The 20,625-nt window shown below is 50.1% G+C and overlaps 1 protein-coding gene across 1 annotated transcript in view; it reads right to left on the reverse strand.

Moving 5' to 3' along the window:
- LOC100906180 (uncharacterized) overlaps positions 1–20,575 on the reverse strand; it is a 42,162-nt gene extending 21,587 nt beyond the window's left edge. Inside the window, exon 1 of the mRNA XM_029112863.1 lies at positions 20,570–20,575. Within this exon, the coding sequence (XP_028968696.1) occupies positions 20,570–20,575 (6 nt within the window). The remainder of the gene's footprint in view (positions 1–20,569) is intronic.
- Positions 20,576–20,625: the final 50 nt, after the last annotated feature.

Raw genomic sequence — 20,625 nt, forward strand, 5'->3', positions numbered from 1 at the left:
ACTGTCAAGTCTGTGGTCGATAGCTGTAAGCGGCGACATTGACAATCATTTCGCTGTCGCCGGCGAGCGAAAGTGGACAGTCAGGAGAGCGAGAGAAAATTAATCCCCGGAGTCTAGGGGAACCCGAATCTCGGAATCCCCACTTCGAATGATATTCAAAGCAGTGGATACCGACCGCTGTAACTCCGGTAGCTCGTGAGAATCGGAATGGAATCCTCGGGAGCACGACGTTCTCATCCAGATGCGATCGTTTCGATCACACCGGGCAGAGAAACTTGAACTGACCTATGCCAATGACGAACCCTTTCGGACCAGGAACGAATTGATGCAGAATATAGTTCCCCCGTATTTTCTTCATTGGTCCCAAGAAGCACAATGAAGCCTGGGGGACTCGACGAATCTTGCGAGCAGGTAGGGGCAGGGAAGTCAAGGCCCGGATCTTTCGCTAAAGAAAATTGCTCCAAAATCAGTCTGGTGATGACAGAAATGATGAAACGATTAAGTCCGACCGCGAGGAGATCTCCGAAAAACAACAATATCCTTCTTCTCACAAATGCGACCCTCCCGCGGTGCAAACAATTATGCTCTTCCGAAGCGAAAGTATTGCACAACATGCGTATGCCTTGGATCACAGCGATTATCCCCATCATCATCGTTCGCGAAGGAGCTGAAATAGATCCGCAAACATTGCACTCCTCTTGGGTGTCTTCGGATACCATGGAAAAACCGTCAAATTGTTCGATACTCCCATAAATTAACACATCCATGGCGTCCATCGAAGAGACCGAAGCTCAATGATCGTTGGGGAACGCCTGCCACCGATTCGGCCGAGTTTTTTCGGACAGTTAATGATTATATTTTCAAAATCAGGGAGTCTTAAAAAATGACAAGGAAAAATCGCTTCGTTTCATGGTATCGATACCGCGAATGTCGAGCGGGATGATCCAATTGAAACTTCATTCGTCGCGTGTCACCCTCCGGGTTTTTCCATCTCAAGACCACTCGTTTCTGCATTTACCCGTTTCGGAGTCTCCCGGATCTGTACCCGAGGTACAAGACGGAGCATTCAAGAAACAAAAGTACGGAGTCGGGAAGGAACCTGGCATTCTCGACAGTGCGATAGTTCGAACAAAGCGAGAAAGCCAACAACCCACGAGGAATCCCCACGCACCGCTAGTAGCGGCAGCAGCAGCAGTGGCTTCAGCAGCATCTTCGACACCGTTTCTGAGCCGGTACGTCTGTCGTCTTTTTTGCGCGACTCGTTCCAGCTCCTGCTATTTTCTCGTCAGGAAGCGCTACTGTTGAAGTTTCAACTCGAAAGCGCCGACAATCGGAGTCGACTTTCCGACGAACAACTCCTCAGCGACAGTGTATTGAAGAAATGAATGCGCAAACTCTGCCTCAGACCGTCACAAGCAGACGGAAACACGTGAAGTGTCCGAAGTCGAATGAGACGGGCGAGATTATCCCGGACACAAGGCCTGGTCTGGCTGCCTCGTATCACCGAAATATTCATTGTTAACAATGCACGGAGAGATTCAAGCAGGCGCCGCGCTGTGGCCTCCTCGTATTCCTTAATCGCTGGTCGTCTGGAAACTCCTCGGATTTCTCAATAACCTATACCAGTGGATCGAACAAGCGATATTCGTATAGAATGTAATCGGCGAACCAGGAGGGGGCAGGCGATCAGGGATTGGGCATAACCCAACTCAGCCAATACAGATTAAGCTCATTGTGCGAAGAAGAAGGAGGAATAAAACGAGGAAACGTTATTCTATCGGAATACGCCCAATACTCCTCCGCGGCAAGGTGAAGGCCATCACTTCACGAAATTATCGCGACCATCTATCGAGTCGACCATGCCGAGCCGGGGGAAGAGAGTAGACGATGAAGTCGCATCTTCAGTCGAAAAAGAAATCCAATCAAAAGAATCCGCCGCGGCAGCCTGCGATGAGCAGCTCACTCTCTCGATTCTCATTTCATTCTTCGGCGAAGCATTGATGAATCCTCCCCCGAAAAACGATGCTTTCTGGTTGAATTTCCGTGGAATGTCCCCCAGAAAAAAATTCTCTCAGTTGAGGCGGAGGAGCGCAACATATCTTGGCTTCTCTTTTTGCCCCTTGAGCCGAATAAGATTATCCCTTAGCTGGCCGAAGAAGTCGATTTCCGAAATCGTCCGTTCCACAATGACATCGCAATGATGGGAGTCTCCGGCAAGTGGCCGCTCTTCAATCGCATGCTTCCAGAGACGGCGGTGGGAGTTTTTTCTGCGGTAGCCTAGATGACCGTCGGTCATTTGCGAATTTCGACGGGGGAGTCCTTGCTGCTAGGGCTGACGTCACGCTTGTCATTATTCGATCCGCCGTCTGGATACCGAGGAAGATAAGGAAGCGATAGTGCGAATATCTGGTTGGTCGGTGTCGTAATAGCCCACGATAGACAAGAGCTGCGAGTTTTAGTGCGGAATTCAACTCAAGGCATATGCTTCAAGAGTCCTATTGGCCGACACCTGGATCGAGGAAACGAAGAGACGTGGAGCCCAATTTAGTACCAACGAGAAATACGCTCGATTTAGTCAGGTCGATGATTGCTTTCCGTCAAGACTCATCGGAGACGCCTCCATTCCGATGAAGCCTCACCTCTGGATGGCAATCCCCCGCGAAAGTGAATGTGGTTCAAAGGCTCAGGGTTGAGACTCCCACAAGAAGCTGGGACAAAAATACGACGTGGGAGACGATCACAATGTTGGTCACATCGGGGACAGAATCATTCAATGTCGTGGTCTCTTGATCGGCGTTCGATTCCTACGTCGCGTCGCCGGAGCTATCGTCGAACCGCAGCTACCGTGGACTGGTGACGGCGACTCAAGCGACCAGAATGACCTATGCGTGAAAACATCGATCAGTTTGATGACCATTGAAATAAAGATCGTTCCGCTTGAGAGGCCTAGTTCGAGCGTGACGGAAAACTGAAAAGCACTCGATCTCGCCTCAACGGTTTAGTGCCCAGTCTAAGTATCTGAAGTCTTCTAACTGACCAAGTGCGACAATGTGAAACCGCTACTGTGAACAAAAGCGGTTTCATAACGTCGGCGACACTTTTAGAATTAAATTCTCTTTGTTCCATCGATTCGTGTCGGGCCTCCACAATAGAACGTCCCTGAACGAAAACAACCTCGACCAGCAGAGACGCTTATCGTTTGTTTGTCAAGTGTCTGGTATGGTGACTTCATTACCTGATTTAGATCAATGAATCGCTCTTATCATTGGGGTTTTCTCCGCCAAAACTCTGCGTTGTCACCGTATCCACTCCGCAGTCCTACTCAGCTGTGAATCCGCGGCAGTATCCTTGTGGAGAATGATAATTGATTTCGAAGTTTCCCGTTTTCCCCGAAGCTCATTTTGAGCCCCCAGAGCTCACTGTTAAGGTACGTTCAGCAACAATAGGGTGGACTCGGCCGCTATGGGAGCATGACGACTAGATGGACAGCTCCCCGTGAACGGAATGGAAAGCTTTCAGAGTTACGCAAGTCTTCTGGATGAGTTTCAGCAGCAGTGTCTCCGTTAACGGCAGCTCATTGTCCCAGGGCATTTCTCTCCACACTCGGTACGGTAGGCGCTGGTTCTGTTGCGCAGCCTGCTTGACGTCTTTTATCGCTGTCGACTACGATCCTCTCGATGGTTTAGGTCATCAGTGTGCTTGGATTTTGAAATCTTCGCTTCTTTGCCGTCAAAGATTGAGCGATTCGTCAGCGCCCCGCATGAAGCGCCGGTGTGGCGGTGAGCGGGAGTTTGCGGAGGCTCCTCCATTAGGGGAACGCCCGAGTCCGGGCCCGGCTCCGCAACGCTTCTCCGGCATGCAACCTCGGTGATTTCTGACCGATTCTTGACTGCCTGATATGAAGGCGTCCTCAATCCTTGGTCCGCTTAGAGTCCGCTCCATCATGTCATCAGCTGGGTATCCATCTTCTCCCCCTGTTCGAAAGAAGGATGAACGAATCCGGACTCGCCCTGAGGCTGCCGAGCTCAGCACTGGCGGAACTCAATTTCAGGCTTCCCTCAATTTACAGATTCCACCAGAGTTCCACAGGTTTACTATCGCGTATTGTAGTCTTATGAAGTATCACATTGAATGCGCAGATTACATCATTGTCCTTACAGAAGGGCTCGTAATAGACCTCCGGCAATTACGAACAATGACAGAAGATTCAAAAGATCCATTGAATGCAGGCCGCCCCAGACTTCTATTCTGCAATCCCATAAGTCAATCGACTCTGCTTTTCATTAGATATGAACACGTCCCATAGTCAGAAACCGCAAACCTCCCTAAAATCTGATTCTGCACCACGCCTTTCGCGGCGGTGAGTTCCGAAACCCTCGAACACTAGAAACCTCTACCTTTTCACTCAGAAAAAAAGCACCCGACCAGATGTCATTGGTGACACGGAGAAGAAATTATTCTGGGCAAACGAGGTACAATACCAATGTCCATTCGGATCGGGGGCACCCCTTGTATGTCTCTGCTTCAGGCTGTACTCTACCATTCTTGTCTACCGTCGACGGGTAGCTCCGCCTTTCTTCTTAATTTAGTGAATGAGCCGGAGCTTGCTGGGGTTTCAAACTTGTATTTCTTCCGTATGAGCGGCTCGGCGGCTCGGCGGATTCAAAGCTCCCGGGATCCGGACACTCATCAGTCATCAGAATGAACTGCCTTAAACTGAAGGGATCGGCGAATCTCATAGTTCTCGAGGAATAGAAATACCGTGAAGATAAAATCCGAGCCGTCCGAAAGCGAAAGTACGGTGGAGTGAAGACGTCGCGCCGTGATCATTTCACTCCTACTCGCTCGCCTGCCACTGAGGTCACACTCCCTTGGAGCCAGGTCATTTTCCAAGTCTATATACGCTCGTGATGAAAGCTTCTATTCTAATATTCTAGGCTCATTAAATACCGGGTCGTTCCGCGCGCGTGGCGACCGTTCAAATTATACTTAACTCGATTTCCCCTTCTCACCAATGAAAGTCAACTTCAAAATTAAGCTGTAATGTAGCTCATCAAGCTTGTAATTCAGCTCACAGACTTCACTCAGGAGCCCTTAAGTGGTAAGGATCGCTGGGGAGCCGCACCAGAATAATATCTACCGGATCACCAATTCTAGTCCCTGAATGAAACACGCCCGATTGAGATAAAGTTTGTGCTGCAACTGAGGGCGACTGAGAGCAGTTCAGGGTAGGCTAAACGAAGTTCAGTGGGGTGACGAACTTCCCGATTTATTTGCGTCAATGATGATGTCGAAACCCGAATGAAATCCCCTTTCCTCACCATAGAAAGCGGAAGGGATCGGAACAGAGGTACATATCATAATAAATATTGTCGCCACCGCAGAGGCGGACATAGCCGGAGTGAGACTTCAGATGAGATGCTTTTTTCGGCCAAATTTTACCCGAGCTCCTCAGCCAAACCATTCAGACAGAGCGCAGCTGAAAACAATAGAATCTGATGCAACTCTGCTGTTTCTCCCACTTCCCAAAAACTCGCATTGGTCAGATGTTGTCACGTTATCCGGACCAGATCATCTGTTTGCGACTGCACCTACACTTCGACCCAGAGGCGGAGCGACCAGGAATTTTTGTCCTCATTTATTGTAGCCTCCGAAGAAAATCATGTTCGCGGGAACTCGGAGTCGACGATCGCTTTCTGAAAGCGATTGCACCGCGTTTCCGCCCTCTATCCATGAGCGTCGTCATCGTCGGCGGCAGCGGCAGCGGCAACCGTGACAGCTAAACTGAAACCGAAACTCGGTGCGTCCTTGCCGAGATAAGAAAACAATGTGGCGATGATTGTATGCGATGAGCGCGTCGGATACGATGTCGAGTCAAGCACAGTCGACAAATCGTAACGAATCGATATGAAACCAAAAATCGAAATTTACCACGGCGAATCCGGTCGAAAAAACCTGCGCCCGGGGAGTGGCATGACGAGCATCGGATACCGCCGACAAATCGTGGCGATGTCTTTCGAAATGCGAATGAGTCGAATTATAAGAGAAATGCCCACGATCGCTCGGTATTCCCCAACTATTGTTCAAACACGCAAAACTCTACCATGGAAAGACCCGGTCGGATGAGACGAGCGAAAAGGACTAGTACGTGTTCCACTTCATATTCCAGCTAATTATATGTAGAACTTCCCCCGTTCCTTCTGTCGAACGGTGTGACTTTCGCTTCGTGACGGGACGATTCACCCCGGGAGCATGGCTCACAAGGATCTAGCTATAGCCCCACGGTCAAGATCACAGATCCGCAGCAGAAAGCACCGATCAGAAGAGGAGTACGCGTGGCCGAAATCAAGTTACGCGTGAATGATCAAACGAATCCATCACTGGTCGCTCGCTCCGTATCACCGAACAAACGCTCATTTACCTATATACGCTCCTTTACCACGTCGGAGAAATACTCGCTCAGCAGAAGTTCGTCGAAGCCGTAATTACATAAGGGACGCTCATTTCGCTCAACAAAAGAGCATTGTACTCGACGGCTGAGCCTATTTCGCGCCGTTTTTTCCGTGATCGGAGAACGATTTGCTGTCATGCGGTAGGGGAGAAATTCACAAAACAGCGAGCTTCTAGTGAGAACAGCGTCAACTGGTGATTTACGTCGGCCTGCGACAGAAAGCTGTGGGAATTACAGAAATCGTTGAGAGCTTTCCGGGAGCGGAAGCTTGGAATGGGTCCCTGTTGCTAACGTGGAGACTTGACGCGGAGGACGGAACGAAATGTCGGGAAAACCGCGAACGAAAACATTAATGCACCCACACGGATCACCCCATCCACATCTAACTGAGCAGACATTCGCGAGCGGTGCTGGAAAACCTAATAAACGGGCCGGTGACAGTTGAGAGGAGTTAAGTTCTTCCTCCGTGCCGTTTCGATCGCAGCCAGGCTCTGATTTGCCTCAATACGCGACGGGCTACCGCCCGCTTCGACCCCCTTAGTTTTATTGAGTTGTCCATGCAATCCGCTGGTCCGAGCTGCATCTTCACCACTGCATTATTGCTCACACCTGAGCACCATCAACGCGGCAAGCCGTACGAATTTGGTCACGGACCGGAATCTTCTGTGTTTCGACGCGACCGATTCCAATATCCGTGGATCGTAGGCCAGCATCGCTTTGTGTTGTAAGTGCTCAATTGTGTGAATAGTTTTGTTTACCCACTGCTCGTGGTTATTTCCATCGTGTCAAGCGAGCATGAACAATTACATTATGTCGATGGGTACTCGACGCAATAGCGACATTTGTTGCAATATCGCAAGGTCATTTTGGCGCTTCAGAAATCAAGCACGACGGAAAGACGCGGCCAACCGCTGCGGTAGTCCTTAGGGAGGTATTTCCAGCTTGGCGACTACTATCCCGCCGCCCTCGTCGCGCCGTAAACCTTCGTACTGATCAATGACTTTCTGTAAAAACTGACTGACCTCAGAAGGAGCAGCGGCGTCGCACGAAGAGAAAGTCTTTCATCTCGATTCTTCCAACCGGTAGAGACAACTCGCCATAGATCGCAGTCGAATAGCGATCGATCGCGGTGAAGAAGACGATCCCGTTGATGGAAGTTTTCTCGTCTAAGAATGACGCGAGGTTTCGTCTACACTGAATTCGGTGAGAGTCTCTGAGTCTAGTTTTCGGAAACCTAAGCGACAACACGAGGGTGCGACCGCGTCGCCAATATTCCGTTTTCGGTGTCGTCATGCGAAAAAAAATTAAGATTGGAGATGCCGCGGGGCAACGGAATCGGACAAACAAAAATTGAAACAAATGAAGCGTCGCAGAAGCACGAGCGGATGAGACGCTTATCTGCTGATGTTTTTCCCATTGGGAGTCTTTCCGGGCATTGTTTGGCTCTGCTGCGAAGCCGTTGCTGCTACTACGATGATGCCGCTGCCGCTTACGACGACGGCCACCGCCACTACCACTACTACTACTCCTCCTCCTAGAACGCCAACAACTACGAGCACCGTTATAAACACTCACTCACACACACACACAAACGGCTGCGACTTAAGATGCGGAGCAAGAACCGCCACCGCAGGGGCCACTGCTCTGCCGGACGTAGCGAATTTATTTCCCTATAATTTGCGGCGGCCTTGCGCGCAATTCTATCCTCGAAAATCCTGTTTGTTCTTCTTCTCGTTTCCCTTGATTATTTCCAGGCGAGTAAGACGTTTTTTTTCTGGAGCGTTTTTTCTTTCATTAACGAAGTCGCCATAAAATACTCTGGTCTTCATGCACATGAGTCCCGAGCTTTGGTGAATGTTCGTAGGGGAATCGTTCGCGGAAACATCCCATCCGAAGAATAGTCTCCGGGTCCCTTCGAAGCTCCCCCGCATCGATTTAACCCGCACCGATGTCCATCTTCCTTCCGGATCAGCCCAGTCGCGAGAAGTTTCATGGACCCAGGTCGGAGTCAGCTGAAGCAGACAGTTGACCTGACGGAATCGCTTGGGGTCTAGATCGAGGAACATGGCAAGCATTAGAAGGCGCTTGGGTCCCCCCTGACATGGCAGCCACCGGCTGCCAAATCTCCTCTGCGACCTCCAGCGCGAGACCACGGACTTGGGCTTGACGCAACTTCGCACGTTAAACGCACGCCGCCGCGACCTGCTCAGCTTTTCGACGTCAGAGTAATTTCGGCCATTGAATCACCCGAATCAATGGATGACGCGACGGAATATACAGATGCGAAGGTGGAATTCAGACTTCAACTCTGTCGACGAGACACCATCACGACTTCGAACTCCGACGAACGACCCGCAAAAACTACTGCCGACAGGGGGATACGTAGGTCAGCTACGATAGTCTAGAATCGAACATGTAAATCAGAACGAATGCAGACGCCTGCCGATTCGATGGACATTCTCGCTCTAGAAGCCCTGACAACCGTCATTGTGAGGGGATTCAGTTAGTGTAGTTTCCGCAGCCGTGTTCCGAAACGACAAAACACGAAACCAGCCCGACCGCAAATCAACCAATGTTGGTGGCTCGTTTGTCCCGAGAAGCTTCCATGATTATGGGCCTCACTCTTTTAGAGCGAATGAGCGTAGGTATATACGTGTAAGAGGCCTTATTAAGATCGATTAAAGTCCCGTTTTTCCCACCGTTGTCGCGCTGGGAAGCACATCTCCGACACCTGGTAGCCGGGACCGGAACTCTCTGGACTTCGGAAGACTAGACGCAATTGGCTGGCTCAACCGGTGTTGATTCAGTGAGCGAGAAAGTGAGAAGCAGACATTGTTATTTTAGTTCTGAGAGAGACGTATCCGGGGAATCCGTCTAGCACTCCCCATTGTGAGAAGCGACAGCGCACAGCTCAGCCGAGAAGAAAGTACCAAAAACTCTCGGTATGAATCCATTCAAAAAAAAACTGCCCCTTAAGGGAAGCTGATGGATTCCTTAGCGACACGGAATGCTGTCATTCGTTCCTGAATGGCACAGCCAGGTACTTCGTGAGCGATACTGAACCTATGCCGAGCGCCTCACCTATGGTCAAGTTGGGCACCGCTTCTCCCGCTCTCTCATGCGGAGAGTTTATCCTTCGGGGACCGTGAAAATTTCAGGGAATCCGAAAGGTAGACTCCACGAATGAAAGATGAGAAGTTTCCGGCATCAAGATTCAAAAAGTATAGATGTAGCATCTTTGTATCCCTCTCGTTTGAAAGACCTTGCTCATGTCGAAGGGTCAGACTCACTCCAGGTACGTCTAGAATTCAAAGAATCATCCAAAGACTATTCAAATTCTTGCTTTTTGGAGCCTCTGATTCCGAAATAGCATCAAGAAACCATTTCCAGAATTCTGAAAGCCGCTTCTGACTTTTTTAATCTTCACTTTTCGGTAGCGCATGTCAAATCTTCAAAACCGCGTCTGATCCGCCGCGACTGAGCCCCCAGAAACACCGTACTGTGATTGACCGTGTTCCGGAGACCCTCAAATCTGTTCTCTGGCTCATAGCAGAGGTGCCCAACCCTGAATGGATAGTTCCGAATCGTCGAGCTAACCAGGTTAACTTGAACGGATGAACGATTCCGTTCAAGTATTCATCGATTCATCCACCGACAGAAATCTGTCCGGACCGAATCTGTCGACCCGTTTCTTACATTACCCTCTTCGCAGGTACGCAGGCAAATACGCAAATTGAGTTAGAGACTTCTCGTGGAGAACTATTCTGATGGCGAATTTCGTTTTCAGCTCAATTTTCCCCTATTTCCGAACGTGACGAGCGGCGCTTCGTTCCGACCGACGCCATGCATTGGAATATCAATCCCCAACTCGGCTCACTCCTACGACGATCCCTTCAGACTTCGGATCGGAGACGCATCGCTCAACAGTCCTCTGGAATCGGGTCCGAACCTTTGAAAGAATTCTAAGGAGGGAAGGCATTCTACCGTGACGCTGGATCAGATTTCTCGAATCGATTCGGCTCCCCACCGCCCCCGGTTCTAGAGCCAAATCGCGGACGAGGAGAGACGTCGATCAAAGCAACAGGCGACTTAAGTCAACCGATCGAGGTACGAAATGCATCGATGCCCCGAGCCGCATTCTTTCGATATTGACAAACGAACGGAATTAGTCGATGAGGGGGAAACAAAAAGACACAGTACGGCTGACAAGGGAATCAAATCCGGCTTATTGGTTGTCCAGTTTATGATTCGTTGAATCTATATAAATCGGCTTTCATTGATCGACTTGTTGCGGCATCCGAAAGTTTTCGAACCAGTAGCGGGTAAAAATATGAGTCGTTAACGCGGGAGTCCATGCTCAAGCGATCACATGAGTTGATGTGTCGCAAACCAGAGCGACGTTGAAAACAAAACGATCCCACTTTTGACTTCTCCTCGAGCAATGGCAGCCAAAGTTGAGGCTGGACCTTTACGCTTCACATCAGACAACCTTGCCCCGAAATGAGGGCAAAACGAATACTTTCGTCGACTCCGTTCCGCCGTTGGAGTCAAGCCGCGTACCGGCAGGTGTCACCCTGATGTTTGATGTATATGCAGTGTCTAGATTTGATTGTTACCTTCATTCCTCAGAATTGACGAACAGACCGAGAAGCATCATTACGGAATCGCGGTGTCGCTGCGACCACATTTCGCAATCGGACTCGAAGTAGCGGAATATGTCGATATATATGTAGGTCTTGGATCCCAGAACGACTGGGAATACTCATCAGATCTCCGGGGAATCTCCTCGACAAGCCTCGCAGCAAAGTCGCCTGATGACAGACACTTCAGAATTCGCCAACAGAAGTTCCGCGCATTCACTTTTCCGATCGCCATTGTTGCTGCCAATTAGGAAGGCGGCGGCGGCGTTAACGGATTGACCGATGATTTTCAGCCGCTGACGGACGCTTGGAAGAATGTTGCATCGAGAAAAGCCGCTCAAGTGACCTTCTGTAAAACGCTCGATTCATCATCTTCATCGCGGAGCCCAGGCATCTCCCTTCTTCAAACAGGCGGAAAATGACAAGGTAGCGATTTAAAGTAAACAAACTATTGTGGTCGGTTAAAAACTATTGAGAGCCGTTATTCAAGCTTGAGGAAAAATTCTTCACCGAAGATAGAGAGGCGGAAGTTTCGCAGAAGCCGAAGAAGTTTGCTCTTCCGCTCGTCTTATATGAGCTTCTGGCTCTCATCAAGAGCTGGAATCCCGGATTTTTTTCAAAAGTACCGACAGAGGGGGTGCCAATTCATCTTTGGTCGAGCATCGAGTGTTCGCCATCTCGAACCGCACCGTCGAGTATCGGGTCGAGGAGAATTGGATCAGGGTGAAAAGCGCTATCGGCAACCAGCATCTCAGGTCGGAAGCCAGAGCAGTAGCGGTAAGCCGGCACGCTTTGACGTAAGGGTTTCGATACAACAAAAGGGCCAAGGTTCACGTCCATAACTGTCAACGCAATGTCGAATGCTCCCGACAGTTCGGTGGAACAACGCAGGCGCTCCTCCTATACTCCCCTTCTGGGAAGTCGGGAATACGCGGATAGGAAGGGGATTATAAGTCCGCATGCCATTCGACCTGCCGGCCTCGACCTGGAGCAAAATTCAGAACAATATATGATACTTTGAGGAGTCTTCCGAGAAGCACTTCTATGTTCTCGGGCGGAAAGCTCCTTAGGGTCCAGCTATTCCGATGGGATATTCCCGGCCCGTAATCATGGTGAAGAGTGTCTGTACTATGCTCGAAGAACCACGAATCGACGGAGCGCTTCCTGCTCGCCTGTATCCGCATCTTCGAGCCTCCTCCCTGAAGTCGAGGACCTCCTCTGTTCATAGAATCGTTTCCTCACGGATATCGTGAACACGAATAAGGGACTTGATTTCAAACTCCAGGAACTTAACAGCAGGGCAATTCGGAAAGTATTCGGCCAGGTCCGTTGCTTCCGTGCGTAGCATTGCTCGATTTACCGAGTCGCCATGGCGCATCGATGTTTGTGAGACTGAGGCAGAGATGGGAGAATATTCATGGCCACGAACCGGGCGCCACGCAGCTCCCGTCAATGCGGAGTTCAGCGATATCCGCTCCCCGATCCAAACCTATTGCAGTCTCACTCGACCTGCTTCCAGACGCCAGGGCAAGTCCGTGGCTAGATCTCTATCGCCCACTGCGTGGTCAATGGGAGACGTATGGCCGGTCATCCGAATTGGCATTAGCATAAATGCGGCGAATTGTACGGCCGACTGCCCAGCGGAAAAACCGCCAGGCCGTCTTGAGGGAAATCTTCACGCAGGTCCGTCCAGCACGCGCATGGACACGTGGACACTTCGCGCTCATACATTGAGTTGCACACTCGCTGTTACACAGGTTCATGAATACAAAGCTAACGAAATTGTGGCACCCACAATCGGATTTGCAAGGGCATTCCGTGGTCGACATGAGCGTAAATGCCGAACCGCGCGAGGGTGGGCATTCCATAGACTATTAGATAGCTCAGCGGTCTTCAGAAGAAAACTTCGTGAAAAACGCATCCGAGTGATTCAGTAGGGTTTAATTCAGATGGTTCTCATTATCAAAACAAAAACTGGCTAGAATTGGCTCGACTTCTTTTATGGACGTCGAGCTCCTACCGGGGCCCGAGAATTACAGTCTCGGCGCAAAAAGGCGAAAGCCTGAGTTTTTAAATGCCTCGATTATTTACTTTATGAATTAGTATCCCGATTTATAGCGTCAGCTCATCAGGTGCTAGTGGAATCGAACGATACCTCGAGCATCATTGCAGCGTTCTCGACATCCCTCATTAGTGCACTTCTTGGAACTTTCTCTCGGTACCAGCGACGACTGACTTGGGCGGGTGCCTCGTCCGACCATTTGCTGCATGGCGAATGGAGTACTCGCGAAAATTATGAAAAGCTCGAAATCAAGGAATCAACTTCGATGAAAGAAGACTTGCGTCAGAGGAACGGCTCCAGAATGGATCACGTTCTCATCGCAGACAGTCTCTTTCAACGTAACGGGACAGTCATTCAACTAATTAAATGACTTGAAACTGTTAAGCACCGCACGTCTACCCTGACGATGGGTCGCGAGAAAAGGCGGACGACTCGCCACGGACAGCGACAATGACACGCAATCCGTTCTTAATTACATTTTTGTGTTACCACGTCCAGCAGCTGCGACGACGTCGGTCGGACTGTCGTCCAGGAAGTAGACGGGGCTTTGTCCGTTCCCCGCCATTTTGACCGCAGTCTGCTCGCTTGTGTGCGTGCGTGCTTGTCGATCCGACAGTCCGATTTTTTTTTGAATTTTTACACGCCCCCTTGACTTCTGCAAACTTAGGAAAGCAATACACATTTTGCAGGACCTTCTGTCGGAGCGTTTCGGTCCCCACAATGATTCAACAAGTTCACCCGTGGAACCGTCACACGCCGCAAGCGAAAGAGGCTAGAAAATCAGCAACTTATTCATTCATTCATAGAGTCGGTCTTGTAGGAAAGCAACGGTTACCGGTTCTGGGTGCATTCTTCAACAGAGCTTCGGGCTGCACCCGGAATTTCGCGGAGAAGAACGAATCCATGAGACTCCCATTCGTAAGGAATATCATCAAACAATATAATCGATCAAACTCTTTTTGACGTCAACTCGAGCATGCGTAGCTATTTGTTTCGAATATCTCCATTCGCGCCTGCTGAGGGGGAAAATGCGAAGATGCTGAATTGAAGGAGGACAGGAGCCGCCATCAGAGAGATGGGGTCGGAGCGAGCGAAAAACCAAAATGAATCGGATTTTGATTCGAGGTGTTTTCTCCCGCCATAGATGCAACCGAGAGAAAGGTCTTGGGTGACGGGAGGTAGGATGCAGATACTGAGAGAAATTATTGCCCCACGCGGAAATCCGAGATAATGAATCGAGGAAGAATTGATAAGGGAGAAGATTTGAGCGTTATCGAGTCGCGCATCACGGTCAGGGCCCCGATTTCGCTGATGGAGGAATGGAATCGGGAATCCCACTTCCCTCGTGTGGGGTCATGACGATCGAGATGCGAGGGAGAATATCGAGAGGTTCTTCAGCATTTTTGCCAGCAATCCCCCTTTGAGACTCTTTGTGTGACGATGATCTCTTCATTTTTGAAGAACAAGCTCCGATGTCTAGGGACAGATAACCCGACTTTCCTCAACGACTCGGTTTTCGCAAGCACGAGATGACAACGCACTTCTCGAGAGGTCCGTCTGTAAACATTGATTGAGATCACGATTTCCGCTGTCTTCGCACGACGGTAACTCGATCGGAACCTTAAACCTTCTATAGCCTACTGCGTCTCTTGTATTTAGGTATCCAGAGTTGCCGTCTGATTCTCCAAGTCGAAACTCGAATCAGAATCGCTGCTCCCAGGGCCAAGGTCTCCCCACGTTGATACTTCCCGAGACTTCTCCTCACTTCTGATGAGACTTCCCATCAAATGGCCGTCACGCTAGATAGGGTCGGTTGTTGTCGTTATGTCTCCCCGGGCGCCGGCGGTGATCGGCTCAGGAACTACTTTTCACGGATTCGAAGGGAGAAAATGTCCCGCTCGACGATAATTACACTTCTGCCTTGAAGCTTTTGGGGAATCGGAGGTGTAGGATTCTGTGGAGTGAATTTTTCTTCGGACACCGGAACCACATTAGGGAAAAAACTCATAATGACAGCCCCAGCCGGCACGTTCGAACAGCAGGCACGACCTTGAGACCGGAGGTAAGGAGACATAGCGTCACAATTCGCGAACGAACGGAATGCGAACGAAGCGTAAAAAGGATCGTTTAGCATCTCATTCAAATCAGCAAACGAGAGATAGAACGAAGCGGTGAGCAGCGAAGCTAGTTGGATCGAGCCGGAGAACGGATCGACGAGAGGAAGAGGGGGAACGCATCGGATGTCGTATCTTTTCACTTAGCTCTGGACGCAGTTAGAACTTGACAAAAGCTAGCATCATCAGCTTAGGAGCCACTTCTTGACACGTGACTCAAGGACCAGCTCTGGCTCGGATATTGGCAACGATGTCTGTTGTGAACCGAAGCCGTTCCTGTATTTACTTTCCAGGATTCCAGGACTGAGTTCCCATTCCAAGACTAGCAGCCCTTTGTTTCGAAGATCTCAGACGACGTCGTTTATCGATCGATCGATCAATCGAACGCTCTCCCTCGGGCTGTTCGGTTTCAGTCTTATTATTTCACTCTTACGGACATCGTATGAATGTCTCCGAACAATGAAACTTCACGATTCCCAAACAAGAGGATATTTGCGCCAGATGGACAGAAGACAAGTAAGCGATCGAACGTGTTCCGGCTCACTCAGACAGTATCAGGTATACTGCTCCTGAATATAATAGAGATAGGAGTGGAGGGGGGAGGGGACGGCGGTGGAAGCGGACCAAGAGCGGCTTCATTATTGGAGACACAACGACCTCTCGACATACGTACGTTGAGATAGCCATTTGCAGCGCAAGGTGTCATGGCGTAACGTGTCATCAGCTTACGTGATTTTCGCGTCGAGTCTGCCAGCGAGCGTTAATTTCAAGATGAGCGTTCGTTCGTTAATTCATTTTAGTTAAAAATTTTCACTGCGTTATTTGTTCAAGATAAGAAAGACCGTAGGAGCACCGAACGGTAGTTCCCGTGAGACAATAGAAGGATCGTTGTCTAGCCGACAAGAGCTAAGAACAGCAGCAGCGGTAGCGGACTCGCCAGCTTCGCTGCGCGGCGACGACTAAGCTTCCATCGTCTAATTGTGCACAGGAAGGTGAACCGTGGCTTCCCGGCTCACGATGCCCGGGTCGTGTCATCCAGAATGTCTCTTACGAGGAGCGTCTTCACACGAGTTTCCACCTCTCAAAATAACTGACGAAGTCGACGAGCATTGCGTCCGTCGTCGTGAGTCTATATTCAGCTGCTTGTAGAGTCATCGTCGCGGTCGATGTCGACTCCACGGTCGACGTCGCCGTTTTCGAAGCGCATCCGGTGGCGTTATTTTTGCTTAGTAATCCTAAGAGTATCAACGCGACTTCGGCCGAGGTACGAGACGTCAACGACTAGTCTATGGTTTCCGAATCAAGGAAATCGCTCCGATTTTTCGCGTTTAGTCTCCGCCAGACTCGATTGTATCGATTACTCCGCGGTTTGTCTCAAATCTATGTTTAAATACTCAGCGAAAGCTCTTGGATTTTCAAATCATGCGGTCGACTCTACAAACTCTTTATCCTTTCAAACGCATCCGGTCTTCAGTTGTGTATAATCGGTGCCCTTCAGGGAAACCGCCATCGTAGACAAGCGGCAAAGTCTGGCCGAAGTTGACTTTTGGATAATTTGAGCTCTAATTTCGTTGACCAAAACGAGTTTAGGGTTCCCCGTCTATTACGCTAAGCTGGACCACGCTCTTCGCGGAAAGAATAACATTTGACGTGGATTTTCCTCCGAGTCCTGCAACCGCTTGAACGGGATGCCTCAAGTTTGTTCGTCGAAGCCAAACACTTACGGATAGACCAGACTCATTCGGATGCAGACCGATCCAAACATAGATTCTTCTCTTCCATTCAAACATTCCCCTCCGACTGAGTGAGCGAAGACCGGAGTCGCTGCTGAAGATGCAGATCGACTGGCTTTCATTCATTGCTTGCGATGATGATGATGACGATGCGAAGGTGGTGATTCAAATAAAGGTTCCGCTCGCACCGCGCTGTCAGTACGGGGATTTCCGTCCGTCGCACCGCGTATCGGCCGATGGGTTCTCTTCTATCTCCGATACTCGACTGGCTTTCGCTCGCTCGTTTGGTCAAATCGTGATTTTCTGTACGGCGATGATGCTCGCATTTTTGTGTTTCACGCACATCCCAGATGTTTTCCAGCTGATCCAGACATGTCGGCGTCCCACGGTCTCTATTCGATTCACTTTCTATGTGTACTTTCGTTGAGAACGTCGTGATCGAAGTCCCATCCGTCCCACGGAGTCGACCCAGAAGCCGAACGTTCAAACTATTTCCGAAACTTCCTCTGTGTCACAAGCAATTCAAGCGACAGGGCCTCGAGATGATCCCGGAACCCCTTTTGGTTTCACCGGATTTGATCGGAGTTCTGCGGTACGTTCCACCCTGCGCTCGCTAGTACGAGTCCCTCAAGCGAAAAAGAAAGAAACTGAGAGAAAAAGGAGCTGGCTCATTTTCCTTCGCAACGGAACGTGTCATCGATCAGCAGTCACGCTTTACGAGCTCAATATTCCAAACCTTGGTCCACGGATAGAATTTCTGCTCGAGTGGAAGAGAAGCTTACTGAGGTTTTGCCGGCGACCGCAGGATTTCAATCCTCGGATGGATAAGAGCGTCGGGGTGCCGAAAAAAAGTTGTTTCCTCGATCCATCGTCACGGTAGACATTCATGCCGGCGGACGGCGCGGCGGCACAAACGCTCTGTGTGCCGACTATCGGCTACCGGGACTGTGCTGATGCTGGGTTCTCATTAATTCATGTTCATTATTTCGTCGACGCAGTTTGACGCTATTCCCTCATTCAGCGCAAAATGCTCCGCCGCCACCACTGCCGGCGCCATAGTTCAACGGTTACGATCGGACACGCGTACCAAATGCATAAATCGTGCTCAGAAACAGAAGAAGATGAATAATAAGTTGTGGAGCCTCGTCAGCTCGCTATGATGATGATGCTGATGACGCTTTCGGAAATGTTCGTGTTTCGGCAAGCTGCAAAGAGCCTTTGGAGCAGTTGAACTTTGTTCACACTGAAGGTAAAAAACGCTTTGACATCTGCTTCGGCAGTGCTGTATTGACTCAACTTGAGCGCGGTTGTTCGATCAGCGTTCTTACGGGCAACCTTCGCTCCGATACTCATCGTTGCAATCATCAATACAGTTATCGCCGTCGATGCGGATTTCTCGTCGACTCTCCGTACATAAAAAAAACTACCTACCTCTATCGCGAATCACGGGGACCCTTATGGATCGCCGTAAGTATTGGATGACCCAACAAAAGCTACGGCGTCTGTGCGGCAACAATGAGTGAATCGCTGTGTTTTATCGATTCCGGCCAAGAGGTTCAAAAGGGGAGTGGGACCCGAGCATGACCATCGAGCGCGGAAATTCGCTGTCCCCACTGTGAAAAACATTCCCGAAAGCAGAGTAGTATATTCTTGGTCGCATTCTCAGATCAGCACGGTCCTGACAATTTCAAAGTCGGCGAGATCATGCAGTCGGTGAGATCTTCACGTGTGCCCTACTCCGTCATTGTGACTTTCGTCATGCGAAGCACATGAACTTCAATGTTAGGCTTTTGTGATGCGGGAGTCATGCATCGGGAGGAGAAGAGGAATACGAGGAAGAAGCCGAGCCGACGACAACTGGAAAACCCGACCAGATTGACGAACGGATGAATGACCAACGGCGCAACCACAGAGGGACTATCTGTGAGCGTGTTAGGGCCTTCCGACGCCCCGATCCCAGGACAGCGTCGATGAAGACCAAAAAAAAGAAGAAAAGAAAGATCGTCACGATGAAGAGGTCTGCTTTGCTTCTGGACAACAATGACTCGCTTCATCAAGTCACTTGAGATCAAGCCCAGAAGTGACTCTTCACTCGACATTCAGACACTCCCAGACGACTTCAGCCCTTGAACACTTCGCTCTTCGCTTCGTAGGAGGTGTCACTCAGCAGTTGTCCGAAAATACCTCGTCGCGTATCTTTCTTCGGCTGCGGGAAGTCAGCTCCGCGTGGAACTCTTCCGTGGGAAACCTGGATCAAAAGGCTCTTGATCCGAGTCTTTTATCGCGACTTGGGCTTTATCCGTCGCGCCGCGCTAGGTATCCCTTGAGCATAGCCTTGATCTCTATTCGAGACTCGGGATTTGCATTCGATGAGATGAGATTGTCTTGGGATAAAAATGCTCAAGTCAGAGAGCTGCTCTTCGAATCTCGATCAACAAGGCTCCGATTAGTGTCACGAGAAACTTCTATGGAGCGCCTTCGGGCAACTCCGGTGCCGTCCGCGATCCAGCTCCAGGACGGCTTGCCCTGTTGATGAGTGGCTCGCAAATGTTGAAGAAGCCGCACACGGACCGTGTCGTGTTTGTCGTTGGGGGCAAAAACAGCGGACGGAATTTCATGGATGATGACACCAAATCATCCTTATCATGATCTGATCTCTCAAGGCACGGTCGTGCGCTAGCCGATGCTTGAGTTACCTTAATGGATCTTCACTTCATCTCCTTAACCAACCGAGTCAACTTGAAAATGGCGTGTTACGCGAAAGATCTGCATAACCGCGCCACTAACGAGGAGCAAGACTCGCTCTTGTTTCGGAAGATATATCTCCTACCGGGAAGATATGTTTCGTGTCCAGGTCCCGATCGCCACCAAAAAAGATGTTTCAGGACGCATTTCGGATTTCCATTGAACTCTATTTGCATATCCAGGCTGCGAGTCGGCGAATACCGCATACACGCCACGGTCTGAGTCGTCACGATTCGATGCTCGCCGGAAAACTCAAGCGAATCGAAATCGAGCAGGAGAGATGACGCCCATGCCTTCGATTTTCTCTGCCGCTCGAAACCCAGAAAAGAAGCTCGGGTCTGGGCAGAGGGCGGAATGTTCCTCCCTCCACAATTCCATCATTCTGGCTCATAGCAGGATCCCGCACGGCTAATCGAACAGTTGTCGAGGGGCCGTTTGCGGGACTTGATTCCGGAAATATTTCACGGGGAGAAGAACTACCGAATTTTGATTGCGGCAACGCTCCTCGAAGTGTTCCACGGACAGGCGAGGTTTCGGTTCCTCTTGGACCGGGCCGCTAATCGTCTCTACACGATACTTCCGACTCGGAACTCCCTCTCCGGACTTGGGAGTGGGTTGGGGAGCTCGACTTCCATAGAGACGTTCCACCCGAGTTGAAGTAATTGTTCTACCCTTGCGGCCGCCGCGGAGCCACTCAGGGAACCTCAACCTACGACGCGAGTGTATAATAATTCTTCCACTTGTCCCCCCCTTCCCTCGTCTGTTTTTTCTCCACGGTATTCGTCCATCTGAGTTTTTCATGGACTGAAAGGATCATCACTCACCTCCATGTCGCCAGAGGAGTGTATCCAAAATGCAGAGAGTAGTTATCCTCAATTTC

This window comes from Galendromus occidentalis, unplaced genomic scaffold (assembly GCF_000255335.2).
Source record: "Galendromus occidentalis unplaced genomic scaffold, Mocc_1.1 scf7180000077530, whole genome shotgun sequence".
Taxonomy (NCBI): domain Eukaryota; kingdom Metazoa; phylum Arthropoda; class Arachnida; order Mesostigmata; family Phytoseiidae; genus Galendromus; species Galendromus occidentalis.